General features: G+C 37.5%; 2 protein-coding genes across 2 annotated transcripts in view; both read right to left on the reverse strand.

Moving 5' to 3' along the window:
* xrcc5 (X-ray repair complementing defective repair in Chinese hamster cells 5) overlaps positions 1 to 7,262 on the reverse strand; it is an 11,586-nt gene extending 4,324 nt beyond the window's left edge. The window contains exons 1-12 of the mRNA XM_061723663.1: positions 7,208 to 7,262; positions 6,713 to 6,826; positions 6,425 to 6,608; positions 5,299 to 5,347; positions 5,070 to 5,192; positions 4,331 to 4,522; positions 4,031 to 4,145; positions 3,788 to 3,926; positions 3,574 to 3,686; positions 3,354 to 3,416; positions 3,144 to 3,281; positions 2,961 to 3,051 (exon numbers count right to left, since the gene is read on the reverse strand). Coding sequence (XP_061579647.1) covers positions 2,961 to 3,051; positions 3,144 to 3,281; positions 3,354 to 3,416; positions 3,574 to 3,686; positions 3,788 to 3,926; positions 4,031 to 4,145; positions 4,331 to 4,522; positions 5,070 to 5,192; positions 5,299 to 5,347; positions 6,425 to 6,608; positions 6,713 to 6,826; positions 7,208 to 7,225 — 1,339 coding nt within the window. The 5' untranslated portion in view covers positions 7,226 to 7,262. The remainder of the gene's footprint in view (positions 1 to 2,960; positions 3,052 to 3,143; positions 3,282 to 3,353; positions 3,417 to 3,573; positions 3,687 to 3,787; positions 3,927 to 4,030; positions 4,146 to 4,330; positions 4,523 to 5,069; positions 5,193 to 5,298; positions 5,348 to 6,424; positions 6,609 to 6,712; positions 6,827 to 7,207) is intronic.
* A 901-nt stretch (positions 7,263 to 8,163) lies between these two features.
* On the reverse strand, positions 8,164 to 14,635 carry tmem169b (transmembrane protein 169b). The gene is made up of 3 exons (XM_061724500.1): positions 14,208 to 14,635; positions 13,294 to 13,656; positions 8,164 to 10,435 (listed from the first exon to the last, which is right to left on the reverse strand). Exons 2-3 carry the CDS (start codon positions 13,565 to 13,567, stop codon positions 9,801 to 9,803), a joined length of 909 nt encoding a protein of 302 aa, XP_061580484.1. The 5' UTR covers positions 13,568 to 13,656; positions 14,208 to 14,635; the 3' UTR covers positions 8,164 to 9,800.
* Positions 14,636 to 19,953: the final 5,318 nt, after the last annotated feature.

Here is a 19,953-nt window from a genome sequence, read left to right on the forward strand (position 1 = left end):
AAGTTGTATTACAAGATGTGCCAGACTGTCCTCACTTATTAGCGCAGGTTTGTCAGGCGCTCTTTGTTCAAAAAAGCTCTATATGCCCCCATCTGGTCAGAAGTGGTACTGCTGCACAAACTAGCTTAAGGCATGGGAGGAAAAAAAAAAAATCACAATATCAAAAAAGGTGTATATAAATTTAAAAAAAAAAACAACAAAACAAAAAAAACACACACAATCTAGTTGTGTCTCCCTGAAAGTATAAAGTTTCCCTAATCCTAAACTAATCGAAAGAAAATATTTTGAATTGAGAAGGGGTTGAAAGATTTAGAGCTTCTGAAAAACTTTAAAGAAGAATCTTAAACATGTCCGGAAGAAATCCTCAGTTACACCAGTAGCTGGTAAGTACGACAGATGGACACATTTTAATGTATGTGTACCATCTACAAGAAAATGCAGTGAAACACTGTTAAACGCTTATTAATTTGTTCACTGTAAAGATGCAGCCTACAGAAATCTGGAAATAAATTTCTTTGAGGGATTGATTTATTTTCTTTTTAGTTTGTTGTGGTACTTCACATCTTAAGAGATTTTTATTCATAGCTACGAAACAGCACCTGATAAGGAAGCAAATGGGAAAAAAATATTCACAAAAGAATTACAATTTACATTTATACATATTTAGATATACAAAAAATTTGAGAAGTCAATTTTTAACAGTTTTTTGTTATCCAGCTGTGATTCTGTTTGGGCTTCCTTACTGATGTTTTTACACTGTTGACACAGTACTAGGACATTTATTGTTGCTAAAGTTATCTCAGAGTTCTTTTGTCAGAATTTTAGATGAGTTAAAGTTCATCCCACAAACAAAAATTATTGTCAAACTCCTGTCCCAGCTCGCGAGGCAATGTCTTCAATGAAGTCAAGCATTGAGGCAAACTTTGGACTTTGGGTGCATTAAGATCTTAGTATTAAAAAAAAAAAGCCAGGACCCACATCTTCTAGCAGAGTTGAAAGAATGTCATCAAATTCAAGCTGCTGAGTAACATGTAATTTTACTCAGTTTTACTCAATTTTACTGTTTTATCTCACAGGACTTACATCCAAAGGCCATAAACCACTGACACATAGGGCCTGATTTACTAAAGGTTTGCGTGTGTAAAAACGTGTGCAAACTTGACAGCACCCGCAAACCAATGTGCGAGCTGATCTACTAACGGCGTGCAAAGAAGACTGCGCCTCTCAAATGAGCAAAATAGCACACGCTAATCATTTAGTACTTTTGCCCTGATGAATAATCAATATGGGGCGTACCCGCCAGAAATCGCTAAATACTGGGAGGGGAAAATGCAAATATCCCCATTTACCACCCGCAATGAGATTTACCAAGCCTGAAAGTTTTGGCGGGGATTGTGATTGCGTCTGTATTTAATACGTTCGAAAGGAAGGTGCTAATCTGCCCAGCATTACGCAGGGATGCTTGTTGGTGCCTGATTTGAGGACTGGGGTGGGGATGGCTCAATTTGTGGCGAGGATTCTCCACATGCAAAAGGAGAAATATTTTATTTTTGTTAAATTGAGTATTATTCAGCAAAAGGTTGCCACAGGAGGCACATTCATTTTTTTATTTGTGATAATAAATAAATCACGTTTTCATGGAGAAAAAAAGTGTTTCTTATTGTGCGCCTGTTCTGCAGTTGTCATACCCCGGTGTTGTGCCGTATTCAGCACCCCTGCCGTGAAAAGCACCCCCTCGTCTGACAAAAATGATATTCTCATTCCGTGTCACGTTCTGTTTAGCGTCCAGTTTTGTGTTAATGATTCATGTTTAAATGCGCTCATGGATTCCACAATAGTCATACTTTCCCACAATCACAGTCACAGATAACAAAAATCGGGTAAATGGTTATTGATGTCATTAATTAATAGCCTGCTTACTGTGTTGTCTTCCATAATATTTGTAAATATATATAATATAAACTCCTAAGTATGTGTTTGTGTGAGTGTGTATATATAAATATATTGAAGTGTCAGTGTGTTGTTTTTTTTTCTCGGTCTACTTATCATTGAATATACGAGGGGGTGCTTTTCACGGCAGGGGTGCTGAATACGGCACAACAATTTGCCTCTTCCACTAATACCTCTAACTCCAACTCGTCAAATTTCATGTCGCGCTTGCGACTATATCCTGCTTTCCATCCAGACTCTCCATGGCGCAAAGTTTGCGCCGCAAACCGTAAGACGCGCAACACCTCATTTAAATACTGAGGTTTGCACCTGTTATCAATTGCGCACGCAATCTTAGTTGATCACCCGCAAAACACACAACAATAGCACGCGCAAACTTTTTCAGTGCACACGCAATTTAGTACTCTTTATTTAGGATCTTAGTAAATCGGGCCCATAGTCTGTTATACCATCTGGCACACATTTTTATATCTATCAGACATTTTTTAACATACATGATTAGTTTACAATTCAAAGTGTGTTGCAAAATAATAAAAGTTTCATTAAATGGAAATTGAGTATAATTGTGCGAACATTCACCACATGACAAGGGAGAGTTCTTAGTAAATATAGATGTCAATTTTTTTCTACAATAGATAACATCCATATTTAAATTAATATTATTATTATTGAATATCAGAAGGAATTTCTAAGGTTTAATTGAGCAAAAGTCTTTATTGCCATGGATGGGCATAAAGTGGAACTATTCAGAAAAAATAAAAAAAGGAGCTGCTTGGTTTTCCTTGATTTGATTTTACCGTAATTCCTTTAAATGTAGGACTCCCCTAACCTTAAATGTACTTTTACTACTCTACTTTCTTAGAACTTATTTCTTTTTTGTTTGCTCAAACTGCAATTAAACTAATTCTCAAAAAGAGTAGTTTGTTGTTGTGAATCAAGAATAGACTTGGAATCAAATTTCCCCTCAAGAAACTGCTATTAAATTGAAACTTTGAGACTGACAACATTACCTGATGGACTGATCTTTTTATTGTTTTCTAGAGAAGGAAATGTAAATTGTCTGAGATCTTCAGCGAAGGGCAGCTGGACGTACATCAGACACTGCAGAGGGTGAGAGGAGGGTTGTTAGCCGAGTGGTATTTGAGTAAATACTGCTGAATGGAGGACCGGCACATTCAGGTCCATGATCTGACCTCATAATCTGCCTTGATACACGGGAAAGCTGCGCCCACTTGAGGGTGGCTGCACTTGTTGTAGGCGTAACGTACTATGGCCACCATTTTGAGTTCGTCCAGCGCGCGAATAAGAGCTGACAAAGCGACTCCTGCATGCTGCTCGGACAGAGAAACGGGTCAGCACCAACACGTGGCCAGCAGCAACACACCACATCCTCCAACTCTCACCTCATCATCCGCGGGAGCAAATATCTTGAGGACCTGTGTTCCCATGAATTGATGCCGAAGTACCTGCAGGCAGAGAATTAAGAAAGAAAAATGATTTATTTTTTTTAAATCAATAAATCATGGCACACAAACCAAATAAAGAAAACATTTCAATCCTAATGCCTTTTCCTTTTTTATACGCCATGTTGAGTCACAGTGACACGACAAAAGGGCTCATTACCAAATTCTGTTTGGTGAAAGCCAGTACGGCGAAGCACTTCCCATCATGCATGTATTTCATCTGCTCTTGGTCAACTTTGGAGAAGGGAACAATGTCGCTTCCATAACGAAAACCTGCCAGCAGAAAAGAGGTAAATATACTGGAATTCCAGTAAATGTGGACAAACAAGAGAAGCAACAACTTCATGGACTTCAGCTTCAGAGATAGACCTCACCTTGAATGGTGTCATCCTTCTGCACCTCTGTCTCATTGTCATCATCCAGGCAGTAGACTGTCTCTCTCTTTACGTCATCCTTCTGGTTGGTTTGAGCATCGACTGTGATCCATGTTTTCTTCAGACTCTCTTGAGTCACCTGCCAGAGTATCATTTCTATGTTAGGTTTATGTAAACTTTATTAATCAAGCCATCACCAGTATATTTGCGTGAACTGTGAAGTGCTTTTCATGGTTAACTTACTGCTTTGTAGCCATTAATTCGGATGGACAGAGAGCTGCCGATAGTCAGCTGACAGGGCCAGGTCATGGGTCTCCTCTCAATGCGTGTATACATACAAAGCTGCCCGATTGCATTCCTTAAACAGGATTAAAGTCAATAAAATCTAGCACCTAGTGACGCCATTCTTAGCAAGACATTAAGTACTTGTAATTTAGAGAGAGTTGTGTTTTTCAGAGGTCATAATAGCGAAAAAAGAAATAAGACATGAGGAACAGACTTGATTTTTTTTTTCTTTTTATAAAACAAAAAAGATCCTTCCACCTGAAGGTATAAATTTGATCCAGGCCCTCCTCTTCATCCAAGCTTAGCATGATATGCTTCACCATGTCCATGCCGTTCTTCTGTTCCCTGGACAGACCTTTGCCAGTACCTGGATGACCAGGGCCTCTTCTGTCCCCTTGTCCATGACCTTCCTCATCCTCCTCTTCCTCTTCCTCCACTGGGAAAGGCAAACTGGAAATCAAAATGTTACAGTTAAGGACAAGAAAAGACATGACAAGTGAAAGATTAAACTGGCCAACTATAAGACCTCACAAGGAATCATCATTAAGAAAGCACCAGTCTGTTGACATTTCTTTATTGTAAATAAGTAAAATGGTGTCTGTACTAATATTAGTACCATAATGAAAACATGCTAACTCAACTACATGATGCTAACATGTTAGCATGCTAAAATACATAACATATTTTTTAATAATCCTAACATGCTAATGTAAATATCACCATGCCAGCAAAATGCTAATGTGTTACTATGATTCAAAAACTTTAGCAGCCTTATGTATTAACATTAATAGCATGATGCTAATAAACCGAATATGCTGTGATTTACATAGTGATTATAATGGTAATGTGTTAGCATGATGCTAACGATAAGCATCAAAATAAACTGAACAAAATGCATAAAAATTCTTCAAGTTATAAAGGAAAATAGACTCTGAAACTTTAATGAAAGCAGCCATTTTAAGTCACAAGACACGATGTGAATATGTTTGAGCCTTACAAGAACTGCAGGGTGATGTTCTCTTGTTTCAGTTTTTTTATAATAATATCCAGGTTGTCTTGACTGGCCGGGGTGTTGAGGTCAGTCAAGAGGACAATGTTAAGACGATCGTACTTCTTCCCCCTTAAAAGACATCAGCAAAAAACATCTATTCAATATAATCAGAAACAATATGGTTATTAATTGGCAAACAAGCGGGAATATTACTGAGATACAAGCAGTTTCTTACTGAGTTTCCCTCTGAAGAAGATCCATGCTGACCACAAGAGCATCCAGCCCTGTTAAACTCTAGTTAAGGAAGCTCATGATGTGAGGAGAGCATTTGACTCAACAAAAATCAATGGGTTTAAGGCATATGAGCATCATCTTAAGTAGGAGGAACTGTTTACACAATTAATGATTGACCAAAGAGTAATTAACTTTAGTTGTGCTGATAACATCCAAAAGTTAGAGGATAATACAAAACATTTTGTCACAAATTTCCACTGTAGGAAGTGCCACACAAACTTCACAGCTTAACTATGTTGGGACCCTACAGTAATTTATAATAATTATTGTGGATGTCTGGGATTTTAATTTAGGGCAAATGCACCATCTCTGTGACTTGTAAAATAAAAATTCCTACACTATTTCAGCAAACACCAAGGTCAGGAGGTCATTTTAATCCCATACAAATGCACATCTCTGTAGTTCAGTGATATTCAGGCAGGAATCTTTAAAAACTGTCTTTTCTGCCACTTTCCCCGCGTAATTATGGCAGCTATAATACATACTGTGATAGTATATTACACCCACCACATATAGTGTAATGATCTGATAGTTTGGTGGATAAACCTAAAGAAACTACCGGTAATCAAAATTAAGATTCACAAGAAGACTTCTAAAACAAGGAGCTCAGATCAGAAGAGCGACAATGAGAATAGCGAGTAGTGACTGTATAACACGTTAAGAAACTTTTATCTTTTGTAAAGCTCAATCCTCTCTGACAGCACAAAACCTTTAGGCTTCAACAAAAACAGTACATTCACCGTTAAGTTTACTGTTACCAAATGCAACTTTGGCACGTAGTTGTACACTTTTTTCTAATTTTGTCAGCTGTTAAAATGTGTCAGGGTTTCCTCTACATTCATTTAGGAATGGCGGGCTGTCATTCATAAATCCCAGCGGGGCTGCTTTAAATTTGTCTTTCTGTTTTGTTTTGTTTTTATAGTTGCAAATACACCACCGTTGCATGTCTCCACCTTCACAGCAGAATCCTGGACTGGGTCAGGTCCACATTTTGTTTCATTAAATACAATATACCCTTGACAGCTCTTCACCTAAAGTAGGTAATCAGTATCAATGAGAAAGGATACAGTCTGCCTGCTGACTTTCTGGGTGGATCTGATGTTCAATTTCCTCCAGAAGCGCAAAATCTGGTATCACGAGGTGACGACGCACCATAATATTCTGGTACATGCCATCCTGTTCCAGACTATTCTCAGTGGAGTCTGTACCAAACAGGACTACGGCCAGTTCATCCTTAGATTCTCTGAAAACCTGAAGGGAAAAAATAAAAACATGCATGCAGAGGATGACGTCAGCAACATTTCTCCTGACAGTGATTTAGATTCATCTCTTGTATTACAGATGTAGGACTGTACCTGGCGCTGGACAAACTTCTGGATGACCTTTTTAGAAAGATCAAAGGGAGACTCTTCCCCAGGAGCAGTGTTGGACGTGGAGAAGCCCACATCCATGCACAGGACCAGAGCTGACTGCAGAGAGCACACACGTTCACACAAACTCAACTCAAAAATACTTTTTAAATCTTGAAAAAAGGGAATTAATCACTCAAGTCTCGTCAAACAGTTTTAATGAACACTTCAAGAGTAAAATGCTTCAGGTATGACCTCCAGCACGAAAGTATTTACGTATTTCAGTCTTTATTTTGAGACCAAATGTTCTCATGTGCTGTAAAGCGAAAATAAACATCAAACATGTCTTAACATGCTCCGCTGCTTAACATCTGAAATTCAGTGAACAGAAATAGATATCAATGGTTTTGAAACAAACAGTTAAAAGCGAAATCTTTATAGTACAAATTCCGGAAGGTTGGTAATCAGAAATGTTGGATTTCTAAGAGAAAAATAACTTACTTTCTGAGCAGGTGGCATCGTATTATTTTCCCTCCGCTGGAGTTTACGTGTTACACTGTTATGGTTCCGGATAGAAACTGTTGATAGCTGCAGCCAGGAACAGAAACAAAGTTCCTATTTAAATCATGATTTTTTTTTCACTCCGTTTACTTAGCTTTACGTGGATTTCTTTAATAATTGTATACACTATCTATCTATCTATCTATCTATCTATCTATCTATCTATCTATCTATCTATCTATCTATCTATCTATCTATCTATCTATCTATCTATCTATCTATCTATCTATCTATCTCTTTTTTTAATATAATTATTCATTAAGAAGATTCAGTTCAGAAAAACAACTACAGCTATAATCAGTATTGAAAAAATATTTCACTCTAATTACATTGTTAAGATATACTTGATGGCATGACCATAAATATAGCAGCAAAATCTTTAGCAAAAGACACAAACATTTGTATAACTAATTATATTCAACCATCTTAAGGTTTCATACCTCGATTTGTCAAGTTGTAATTTTTTCAGGACATACACAGATTAAGTAGCTAGCTGTTTTCTCCTTTGCAGGGTCACGGGGTCTGCTGGAGCCTATCCCAGCTCATTACAGGTGAGAGACACGGGTTCACCCTGGACAGGTCGCCAGTCTATCGCAGGGCCACATATACAAAGAGACAACCAGGAAAACTCACACTCACACCAATGGGCAATGAACCTAGTAGCCTATGCATGTTTTTTGGACTGTGGGAGGAAGCCGGAGTACCTGGAGGGAACCCACACCAGCACGGGCAGAACATGCAAACTCCACACAGAAAGACCCACGCCAGGCCCAGGAATGGAACCAGGGACATTCTTGCTGTGAGGCAACAGTGCTAACCACTAAGCCAACCTAGACATCATTTATTTTTAAATTCAGTACATTTTTATTATGAAACTTTATTTATATTCATTGGCAATGCAAATAATAGACAAATACTGTATTTTGTGTTCTGATTTTTCTTCTTCCTGCAATACAAGAGCCAAGTTCACCATATGTCCTTAATTACAAACAGCGATGAAAACGTAGCCCTCTCAAGGCACTAAGGGATAAGCAAACCCTCTGAGGAACTGAGGGCCTTCGCTCTGGCTTGAGTCATTTTGACATGAGCCTTAGTGCCTTGCAAGGGTTAAATACACGCTGAGGAATAAATAAATACATTTTTAAAACTGTTCAGACATTGTATTCAACACAGACAGTTTACATGCCATGTTTTCCAGTACAGGTTTCCTTTAACAAACTGCAAATACTGGATGTGTAACAATGTATTTTATTTACAACAAAAATGATGTGATATGTTTAAAGTGACAAAATTATCAACAAAAAAAAGGTAACCAAAAGCATTTTTTTTCTTTTCCAACAAAGGTCATTGCATGCGGTACAATGACCTTTTCATTTTCAGTGGCTGATTTCAAGTTTTAAAAAACTCTGATGAATTGTGATGCAATTAATAATTATCACATCCTTCACTGTTTGTAACTGATAATACTTGGAGGTGTTGCAGTATGTCCCAGTCATCTACACATCAACAAATTAATTCAGGTTTATATTCATCTATCATAGGTTTTGTGTGATCCTGTTATTTTTCTTGTTCGAGAATAATAAAATGTATATGAATGCACGAGTCAGTTTACTTTAGATGAATACAATACACTGTATGTTGTGCACATCATCACTGTGGGGAAAAAAACTCAGAGCATTAAAATTATGTTTTAATGGCAACAAAATAGTGCTGAACCAAATGATAAATAATTGATAAACATTATTATGCTCTACCAAATGGCTATGGTACTAAAGACAGAAAACACGAGTTGGATTTAATGAGATGCACCAACTCAATGTTGCTTCATGGCAATGATCAAAACAATTAATAAATAAAGTGTATATTGACAACAGCTCCTTCACAGAACATATAGTTGCAGTCAAAGTTGTACTCGTGATCAATCGAGCCTCATCCCAACTCCAACTTCAGTTTTTTTGGTAACTTCACAAACTATACAACTTTGCTAAATTACAGCAAAATGTGATGCAGAAGAAGGAAATGACGAACATTTAAGTAGATATTTACAGATTGAGTGAAACTTGGTCTAAAGTAGTGCGTTTCAGCATTCACAGCTTAGCTGTGTTAATTGAAGCTATCTTTTCAAAGGTTCCAAGTAATCCAGTTATTACCAGTGACTTTTTAGTGACCTGTGGAAGTCTGTGAAGAAAATATAAATATTAAAACAGATTTTTTTTTAAACTCCCATGCCTAAGTGCAATAATGATTTACCTTTGTAGAAACTCTGCTAAAAATATCTTAGAAGAGTTGAGGCAGTGTTTAATAAGTTATCATTTGCAGGAAAGTGTAAATGTGTAGCTTTTAAATACCTAAAAAAATGAATGAGTTCTCGTCATTCATTTTCTGCTTAGATCATAAACAAGATCTAATAAGAATCAAAATCAGAAAAATAATCTTCAAACTCCGTCTGTTGTGTCTTCAACATTCTGTTTTTGTTTCAAAAAAACCTTTGAAACCAGTAGGAATATGTGCAATGACTTCAGCATCCCCTCTTTTAAACTGATGATGTCTGAGCGTGTTCACTGGGCGCCTTGCTCTGCAGAGAGCCAGAAACCGTGTCTGAATCAAGGAGTTCCACTACGCTGTAGGGTGAACAGTCCTCGAGTCCTAGTTTACCACAGGCCCAACCACAGAAACCTTTTTCCATGTCTCGCACCGCCTGCCACCACTCGCCGAAGGCCCAGGACACCTGCACCACTGCGGAGTACAGAGCCAGCAGCACCGCCATGGGCATGATGAGCATGGGGTAGAAGATGATAAGAAAGGGGCATATTGTTATCTTGTGCCAGAACGTCCGCTCTTCATTATACACCAAGAAGACATTGTACCAGGTGAGTGTGCCATAGTAGAAGGACGTGATGAAGGAGAGGATGAAAATCACAGGAGCGCACGAGAGGCTCCACAGGACAACGTGGGGTCCGTGGCACACACCTAAGGTACAGTTGCGTTTGGAGTTCTCATCCGCCTCACACTCTGCATTAAGACGCTCCTTTGACTTGGCAAGTTCCCTGAGTTCCTTTTGTGTCAAAGTGACGTGTATGTCAACCACCTGACCCTTCTTCTTGCCTCGCGTGATGGTTCCAGTCAGGGTCACATACCGGCTGTCCGGAGGAAGATTCCAGCCCTCTCCTGTTCAAAGATAGCATGACATTGTAAGCTGTCGAAAAATAACAGCTAGTTTGTTTTTAATCAATTAAATGCAGAAAAAACTTTTTTCTGATAAAAGTAACTGAAATAATGCTTTTACACACCTGGCTCAACAACATGGGACTGTGTAAATTGTGTGTCATAACAGAATACAGTCATCAAAGTAATTTAAAGAAACACCAAGGAGTATTGTCACATTAAAATATCAGTTGCAATTTAATTTGAAGGGACATTTGATTGTGCCCTCATCAATCAGACTCATAAAAAGCTGATCTTACCTATTCATTTTTGTACCCGCTTTTATACATATTTTTAAAAAATCATTGTATTTATTACGCACTTAACGGGGGACTTATATTTTTTTATCTCTTTTTCTCTCGTATTTTATCTATGCTATGGTTTACAGCATCTAAGTCCAGCAGTATTTGTGATTGCCCAATGTATGTTGCTTTATATTGATTGTTTTGTTTGTTTCTGTACTGTCCTGTTGTTTATGTTATCTGTACACGCACTGATGCTGATGCTTTTCCACAAATGAAGTTCCTAACGGATAAATAAAGTTATTTATTATTATTGCTGCGATGGACTTGCAACCTGTCCAGGATGTAGCCCTGCCTTTTGCCCAAATTTGCTGCATCAGCCTACAGCAAATCCCCAAAACCCTGCATTAGAATAAGCAGGTATAGATGATGGATGGACAGGCGGATGGAACATGTGATTATTTTTCATAAGGGTTGCCTCCTTCTCCAGGTCTCTGGTCCCTAAAGTCAGCGAAAGCCAGCCTAAGTAACTTTGCATTTTCATCGCTGTCGTCTCTTGAGACAACCGTGTATCATTTAATGACAGCATATCACACATAAGCATTGCTCACAGCTATCAGACATTAAGGCAGAGTTGGCTAAGAGGCCTCAAAAAAGTAATAAACGGGTGAAGCTCTAGCTAGTGGACAGGTGTAATCTCAAACATCTCGACTCTTTTTTTGCCTCGATAAGTTACTTTTGCAGTATGTTTAGGGTCATTATCCACTTGCACTGGGAAGTGCAGTTAAATCAGCTTTGTAGCATTTGGGTCAATCTTATCATATAGTTTTACACCCCAGAATTCATCTCGGGGAGTCTGTCTGCAGTCACATCATCAATACCAATGAGTCTGTTCCATTGACAGTGATAATGCCAAAACACTGCCTTCATTTTCCAACACATTATGTGGTAAGCTTTGGGTCATGAACAGTTCTTCTCTTCGCTACACTTTCCTCTTCCGTCATGGTGACATAAGTTCATCTTGATTTGATTTGTCCAAACAATCTGACTTAATAACATGGTAAGCTGTTTCATATGTTTTCTGGCAAAGTTCAATTCGCCTTTCCTGTTCTTAATGTGCAAAATAAGGTATTATGAAGCTTGTTGTAAACAATATATTTATATTTATGATAGTGATTATTTATTGAAGATTATGACAATGATATGCCTGCCTTCTCCAGAGTATTGCCCGACTTTGTTGATGTTGTGAAAGGGGTTTTTTTTCATTAAGAAACCAAATCTGGGCCGCTCGGTGGTGCAGTGGGTTAAGCAGCGGCTCATATACTGAGGCAGGTTCGAATCCCAGCCTGCGCACCTTTGCTGCATGTCATCCCCATTCTCTCTCTCTACCCCCTTCCTGTCTGCATCTTCAATAAAGGGCCACTAGAGCCCCAAAAAATCTTTAAAAGAAACCGATTCTGTGATCATTCACTTTAAAATCTGTCAGACCTTCTCCACCCGTACACTCCCACCCGTGCTCTACGCTCCTCCTCAGCTGCTCTCCTGTCTGTACCCAAATTCAAACTGGCCACTATGGGTGGCAGAGCCTTCAGCTGCTCTGCACCCAGACTCTGGAACTCTCTTCCCCCCTGCATCCGTCAGATTGACTCCATTGGACAATTTAAATCCCATCTTAAAACCCATCTGTTCACACTTGCCTATCCAGTCTAATTTTCTGTATTTTATTTTATTTCCTGTTGTATTTTATTCATATTTTCTATGTTTTTTACTGTAAGGTGTCCTTGGGTGCTCAGAAAGGCGCCAACAAATAAAATCTATTATTATTATTATTATTATTATTATTATTATTATTATTATTATTATTATTATTATTATTATTATTATTATTATTATTATTATTATTATCATCATTATTATTATTATTAAAAGCCTTCTGTGATATTCCGGGCCCTTTTCATGTTGTCGAGCTCCGCAGGGCTATCTTTCTTTTCATTCGTTTTCCTATCCGTCTTTTAGAGTTATATTGGTTTTTCAGCCTATGTTGTTCTCCTTCACTTGCTTTAAAAACTCCTTGGACCTCAGACTGACGGATTCATTCAACCATCTGCTAAATGCCAACTAAGTATCCAAAAATATACAAAACTATTCTCTTTTTTCATTTGCTTTGATACAACAAGGTGATTAACTTATTTTCTGTAAATTGTCAAAATACTTTTTAGGCTTTAAAAAAAAAAAGATTTGATACTTAGCTTAAAAAGGCTGTAATTCGAAAATGGTGACTACAATATTTTGTTGAAATAAAATAGATTTTGATCACATCGTAACTGTTTTACTTCCTTCCTGGTGTATGTAGGCAAAAATCATTAAAACAATATATAAATAAATGTAAGAAAACTTAGTAGGTGTCGAGATACTGCATTTCTGGACCTAAGTATTAAAGATAAGTGACAGAAAGATAACTTAAATCTTGCTTCATGGGAATCTTCGAGGTTACATTTTGCAGCCATGCTCTGAGTTCCTTCAGTAACAATAATGGTCATATGAATTTATGATTTTGATACAACATGACACCCCTCTCACCTTCGCCTGTGGGTGTGCAGAGGAACTTTGCTCCTTCTTCAATGCTCCTCTCTGCTCCCTCCTCACCGCCTTGGTCCTCTCCCGGCGCCCTCTCCGTCTCAGTACGGTACACAATGATAGATTCTGGACGTGGCTCCTTCTTCTTCCTCCTTTTCCTCTTTATAGAGGGTCCCACTTCTCCATCGTCTGCATGGCTCCCAGATACATCAGATCTTAAGGAGACCATCTGGGGGCTTCCTTCTCCTTCAGTGGGAGGTTCTTCAACCTGAGACATTCTCTCTATCAACTCTCAGACTGCTTCTCTGATGTGTAATAAATGGATCGTAATATCCATCTATTGCCACAGCAAAATAAAAGAGCTATCTAATTGCAAAAAACACACACACAAAAACATACAGAGAGAGGGATACATTTGAAAATGATGTTGCTGTTTGTTTAATTCATGATTTAATCCTGCCCCTGGTTCTGCACAAGCAGTTGTTTCGGTATGTGCTGGTGCAGACTGATGAGAACGGAATAAAATGTCATATTTGTGTGGATCTTATTTGCATCAGGATGAATAGAGGAGAGGGGGAAAATCCCACCGGAAGTAACATAAACAAAAGCATGATAACCTAGATTTGAGGGGTGGTGGGATCTCATTGCATGATAGTACGATTTGTGTCGGTGCTCCGTTTTCTATATTTAACGCCCCATTTTGCTTAAAAATATAATATAAGACAAGTAGCGGATGCGTTTTAATGTTGCTCAAAAATGAATGCACAATTTCGCCATGAACAGGATGAAATCCACAATACAAGCTTGCATACAGCTGATCCCCTCCCATTTAAATCCCACCCATGTCCGCTCTTTTGTCTGCAAACGCTGACCGGCAAATGTGTTTGGCTTCTGGAATATTGCTTCTGAAAGCTTACCTTTAAGACGAGCTGAAACAAAAAAAGAAAAGGAAAAAAAAAAAGCTAAAGGATGTGAAGATAAATCACCGGATCTGTCGGACAGTTGGCAAAAACAGACGCGGGTTTGACGGTACAGATGCGCTGCGCAAAGTGATTTCTAGAATCGCACTAATCCCGCCCCCTTGTAACCTCTGTCATAAATACTCACCAGAAATCATCCCTGCTGCCCTTAAAGCTAAATAGTTCAAGTTGGATCCAATCAACGTTTGTCAAAAGAGCATAAATTTAGTTCAAAATGCTATACACCTATTTATATGCACAACAGCTTAGACTATAGCGCAGCTTAACCATATAAAGAAGTAACGCTGTTTTAGTTTTAGTTCTGCATCACTTTTATATTAAACGTTTAATTCTGTATACCGTTTTTGTTATCAAAGTAGCCACAAGAAAATAAACTTTTTTGTGCCAAATGGCTAAATTATAATAATATTATCCCACATTTGAAAGCATGTTTAACCATATAAAGAAGTAACGCTGTTTTAGTTTTAGTTCTGAATCACTTTTATATAAACGTTTAATTCTGTATACCGTTTTTGTTATCAAGTAGTCACAACAAAATAAACTTTTTTGTGCCAAAATAAATTATAATAATATTATCCCACATTTGAAAGCATGTGTGGCCCAAAACTCATGTATCCCTGACTGCAATATGGACCATATTACACCGGTCATGAAATCACTACACTGGCTTCCAGTGAGTCAAAGGATAGAGTTTAAAATCTTACTGCTGGTCTACAAACTACTGAATGGTCTTGGACCAAAATACATGCTGGATCCGTCAGTTCCCTATGAAGCTCCCAGACCCCTGAGGTTCTTCTGGATCTGGTTCAAGAACCAGACAAGGTGAGGCAGCGTTCAGTTATTCTGCTCCTCACCGGTGGAACAAACTTCCTGTAGACCTGAGGTCTGCTCCAACTGTCAATCAATCAATCAATCAATCAATCAATCAATCAATCAATCAATCAATCAATCAATCAATCAATCAATCAATCAATCAATCAATCAATCAATCAATCAATCAATCAATCAATCAATACAATTGTATTTGTATAGCACCTTTCATCCAGGTACATGAAATACAAAGTGCTTAACATTTTGACTGAAAAATAAGCATAATAAAAACAAAAACAAAAACTGGGAGACCAATGCACACTGACACACAATATACCGTAGTTAATTAAAATGAAATAATGATAAAAGTTCAAGAATTAAGACTAAAAAATAATCAGTCCACAACAATAAAATATAATAATAATACAAATTATTATTAAATTTAGCTCCTTTAAATCTAAAAACATTACTGTTTACTGAACCGTACTCCTAAATTAAATACTTACCTGCTGTACTCTACTGCCCTTATTTTTAACAACTTGTGCTTTTTATTATTTGACCTCTTTTCTTATCATTTTATTTCATTTATTTGGTATTTAAGCGTACTCTTAAATTAAATACTTTCTGAAAACCGTGAATGAGATGTGTACCTGCGGTACTCTACTGCCCTTAGTTTTCAGAGACTTGTGCTTTTTATTATTTTACCTTCTTTTCTCATAATTTTATTTCATTGTATTTGTTATTTACTGTTTAATTGTGTCTTGCCGCTTTTAATGTTGATGTAAAGCACTTTGAATTACCTTGTGTTGAATTGTGCTATATAAATAAACTTGCCTTGCCTTGCCTTGTCTTGCCCTGCCTTGCAGATAGTCAATGGGCCAGACCCCAAAATTTCACTGGTCAGTACCACTCAAGGTGACCAAACTTACTTATGATTTTTGAAGAGATCCATGTCTGTAGATGATATTTTGGTATGATAACCTTCCTGAGTGGCAGCTGTATCATAGTTATCAGCTCATGAAGTTACCCACCCTCTTCAGAAAATTACATTTTAGATGCTGGTGCATATCCTGGTTTAGACTCATGTACAGGATATCTGTCAATGTTTCACAATATTGTCTTTGGTATAATTTTAAAGGGGGCCTTTTGAGCATTCATTCAAGCTAAGATGTGAATCTTTCTGACCAACATAGAGGTCACTGCAGCTCTTTAAACTATAAACAACACACATTTTTACACAATTTTCGCCTAAATGTCAATGATATACTATCTTTTAGCCCTGTGCCATCTAGGAACAACAGAGACACAAAATACAAAAACTGGAATACTCACAGGACCATAAGGATTCAGGAAATGTATAATATACCCAATTTAGAATCATCAATTAACCTGAAGGGGCTGGTGACTTCATGAGCTGATAACTATGATACAGCTGCCACTCAGGAAGGGTTATCATCATACCAAAATATCATCTATAGTCATGGATCTTTTCAAAAATCATAAGTAAGTTTGGTCACCTTGAGTTGTACTCAGTACTCGAGTTGTAAAAAGAATTCAGGAATTTATCATATGGGGACAGATAATTTGTGCTGATTACGAATAATATAATATATTACAAATAATAGCAATGACCAAAACACCTGCAGAAATACTGCAGGAATGACATAGCAGCAGTTAAATGCAGCCTTCTGTAAGCTTTAAATATCCACTGGGCTAGTGGGCTTACATCAAATACATCCAAACAGTTTTCTGAACTTATCAATATGCCTCTGTCCTTCACAGGATAAGTAAAATGGATCACTGCAAAAACTCAAAATATTAACAAGAATATTTGTCTTATTTCTAGTTAAAATGTCTAATTTTAGTTAAAAAAAATCTCATTACACTAAACAAGAATCATCACTGGAAAAAACAACAATTTTCACCTGTTTCATGCAGATTTTCACTTGAAATAAGTAGAAAAATCTACCAGTGGAACAAGTCTTTTTTTGCTTGTAATAAGAAGATAAAATATTGTCCCAGTGGCATATTTTCCTACTTATTTAAAGTGAAAATGTACTTGAAACAGGTAAAAATGGTCAAATAAGTTATTTTTCTGGTGATGACTCTAAATGTTGAAATAGCAGTAAAACCACATTCATTGATGAAATGACATAAGGGATGGAAAGGGGGGATGGCAGTTTTACAGGGGGGGTGATTTTGGCCGTTTTTATTTCAAGGGGGATGCCATCCCCCCTCATCCCCCCTCAACTCGAGTACTGGTTGTACTGATATCTGGTCTGGCCCATGACTAAGACCCGCAGACCTCAACCTCACATTGAGGTGGGTCAAGGCGGATTTATGGTACCGCGTTACACCAACGCAGAGCCTACACCGTAGACTACGCCGTACCTTACGGCGTATGCTCTGCGTCGATTTAACGCGGAACCATAAATCAGCATCAACCGTTGAGGTCTGCAGTCAGGTCTCCTCCGTGGCCGCGGGAGCAGCTGTCTGTCTGTCTGGTCGCAACTATGAACCAACTTAGTAAAATTGACAGCCTGCTCTTTCAGTCAGGTAACCTTCATGAGTTTTAAAATAAACATTTCTATAATTATTCGCTATTCGCTTAAATATCTTTTATCTATCGTTATTTGCAAACGAGGGCAGAGCAGAAAGCTAGCAAGTTTGCTATTGACAACAATCAAAGTCATTAAATGTTGGCAATTTAGAAAAAGGTACAAGCAATAGTGGCTGTATTTATTTATAAACATTAATTACATATTTATCTTTTTCGTAGCTCTTCAAGCTCGGGATCTTTCTCAGAAGAGGAATGAAATTGATCAACAAATTAAAGGTATTGTTGAAAACCAGTAAAGGTCGTGGCTCAAACACTGGATTTTAGTGTGTGTGCATTTGAGACATTGTGGTCATTTGCTTTATTATGACATACATTTTTAGAGATAATTTGGAGAAAAAAAAAACAGCTTTATATAAATAGTTTCCCTGCTGTCCCATAAGTTGATACCCGCTCATTAAACACCTTAGTACAGCTGTACACTGCAAAAACTCAAAATCTTGTCTTATTTCTAGTTGAAATGTCTCATTTTTAGCCAAACAAAAATCTCATTACACTTAAAACAAGACTCACTGGAAGAAACAACAATTTTCACCTATTTCAAGTAGATTTTCACTTGAAATAAGTAGAAAAATCTGCCAGTGGAACAAGATTTTTTTGCTTGTGATGAGAAGGTAAATCTTGTCCCAGTGGCAGATTTTTCTACTTATTTCAAGTGAAAATTTACTTGAAACAGGTGAAAATTGTCAAATAACAAGTTATTTTTCTGGTCATGACTCTTGTTTAAGTGTAATGAGATTTTTTGACTAAAAATGATACATTTTAACTAGAAAATAAGTCAAATATTCCTGGTAAGATTTTGAGTTTTTGTAGTGTACTCTCACACATTTAACTGCCATGGCTAATATTAAAGGTGGATTTCCAAAAAAAACAAAATCAGACAACATAAAGGGGCACTGTTCTTTTTTTCCTGTTTTTTTTAATCATCCTTCAGTTCTCAGCATAGACTATGTTCCTCATAAGTTCCTTTGGTCTGGTAAGAAAGGAAAGTAAGACCAAAGGAATCAGTGAATTAAATAAATAAATCCATAAACAGTTATTTGGAGAATCATTGCTTCATTTTAACTTAAGGATCAATTGCTGACATCAGCAGGGTGGGAGTGGGATGCAGCTGAGCAGATTGTGAAGCAGAGGAGACAAAAGACACTAATTAGTAAACTTTCAAGAACGTTGACTCGGGCACAACAACACCTCTCAAAAACATTACCACTGCGTGATACAGGTTAACATTTCTAGCAGGTCACTAATGGTGAAGGTGTTTAATTATTGCAATTATTGTCACATTTTAAGACTTATTTTCTTTTTTAAGTGTCTCTTTGTGGTAAGTTTGTACTTATTTATGATGATTTTCTTTTTTTTTTTTTATATATATATTTTTTATCCCAGATTTTTTACCATTTTCATCACCTACCTAAGTCAGTCCTGGGCATTGCCATCCTCTACCAACCCTGGGAGGGCCCTGCACTGAGCTCAGGACTCCTCCTTAACCTGAGGAGTGAGCAGGCCGCTTCTTTTCACCAGACAGGGTGGAGTTTCTCTGGCCGGACGTAGCGCGTGGAAGGATCATGTTATTCCGGCCGGATCCTCCCCACCCCATCTGGCACCCCGGTTGGCCAGAAGGGGCAGTGTATAGCCCAGATTTATTTATATATATATATATATATATATATAATATATTATTTATGATGATTTTCTTTCTCATTTTGATAGTCCTGCACTTTCAGGTCATCATGCCTATCTTTATTTTACATTTCTTATCTATGTCATTATGGTTGTGTCACTTAGTTATTTATCATATATTACTGAGAAGAAATCAGAAGTTTTGTAACGGTATTGTGACTTGTATGATGGGTTGCTCCTAAAATAAATAATTTTGGCAAAAGTTTGCAGGGCCAGCATTACTGAAAGCAGGTCTCACATTGAAACAATGCGCAGTAATACCAAGAAGCTTGAAGAGGAAATCAGGGTGAGGCAGAGCACTGCAAAGCACAATAAAGAAAATGCAAAAAGGTACAATGGTCTAGAAAAAGGTAACTCGCTAATAGCCATGCCAAATCATGAGAGCATTACACGTAATCAGATTTCAAATGTAATAGTACACTTTTTAACTAACAAAAAGTGTATTGTAGTGTGACATTTGTGTACCGTGTTTATTTTCATGGTCCATGTAACTCCAGCATGAAGGGGACCGGCAGCCTGGTTTATCACTATGAACAAACACTGAAAGTAGAACTGGACACAAGAAAAGCCAACTAC

The sequence above is a fragment of the Cololabis saira genome, chromosome 6 (genome assembly GCF_033807715.1).
Source record: "Cololabis saira isolate AMF1-May2022 chromosome 6, fColSai1.1, whole genome shotgun sequence".
Lineage (NCBI taxonomy): Eukaryota > Metazoa > Chordata > Actinopteri > Beloniformes > Belonidae > Cololabis > Cololabis saira.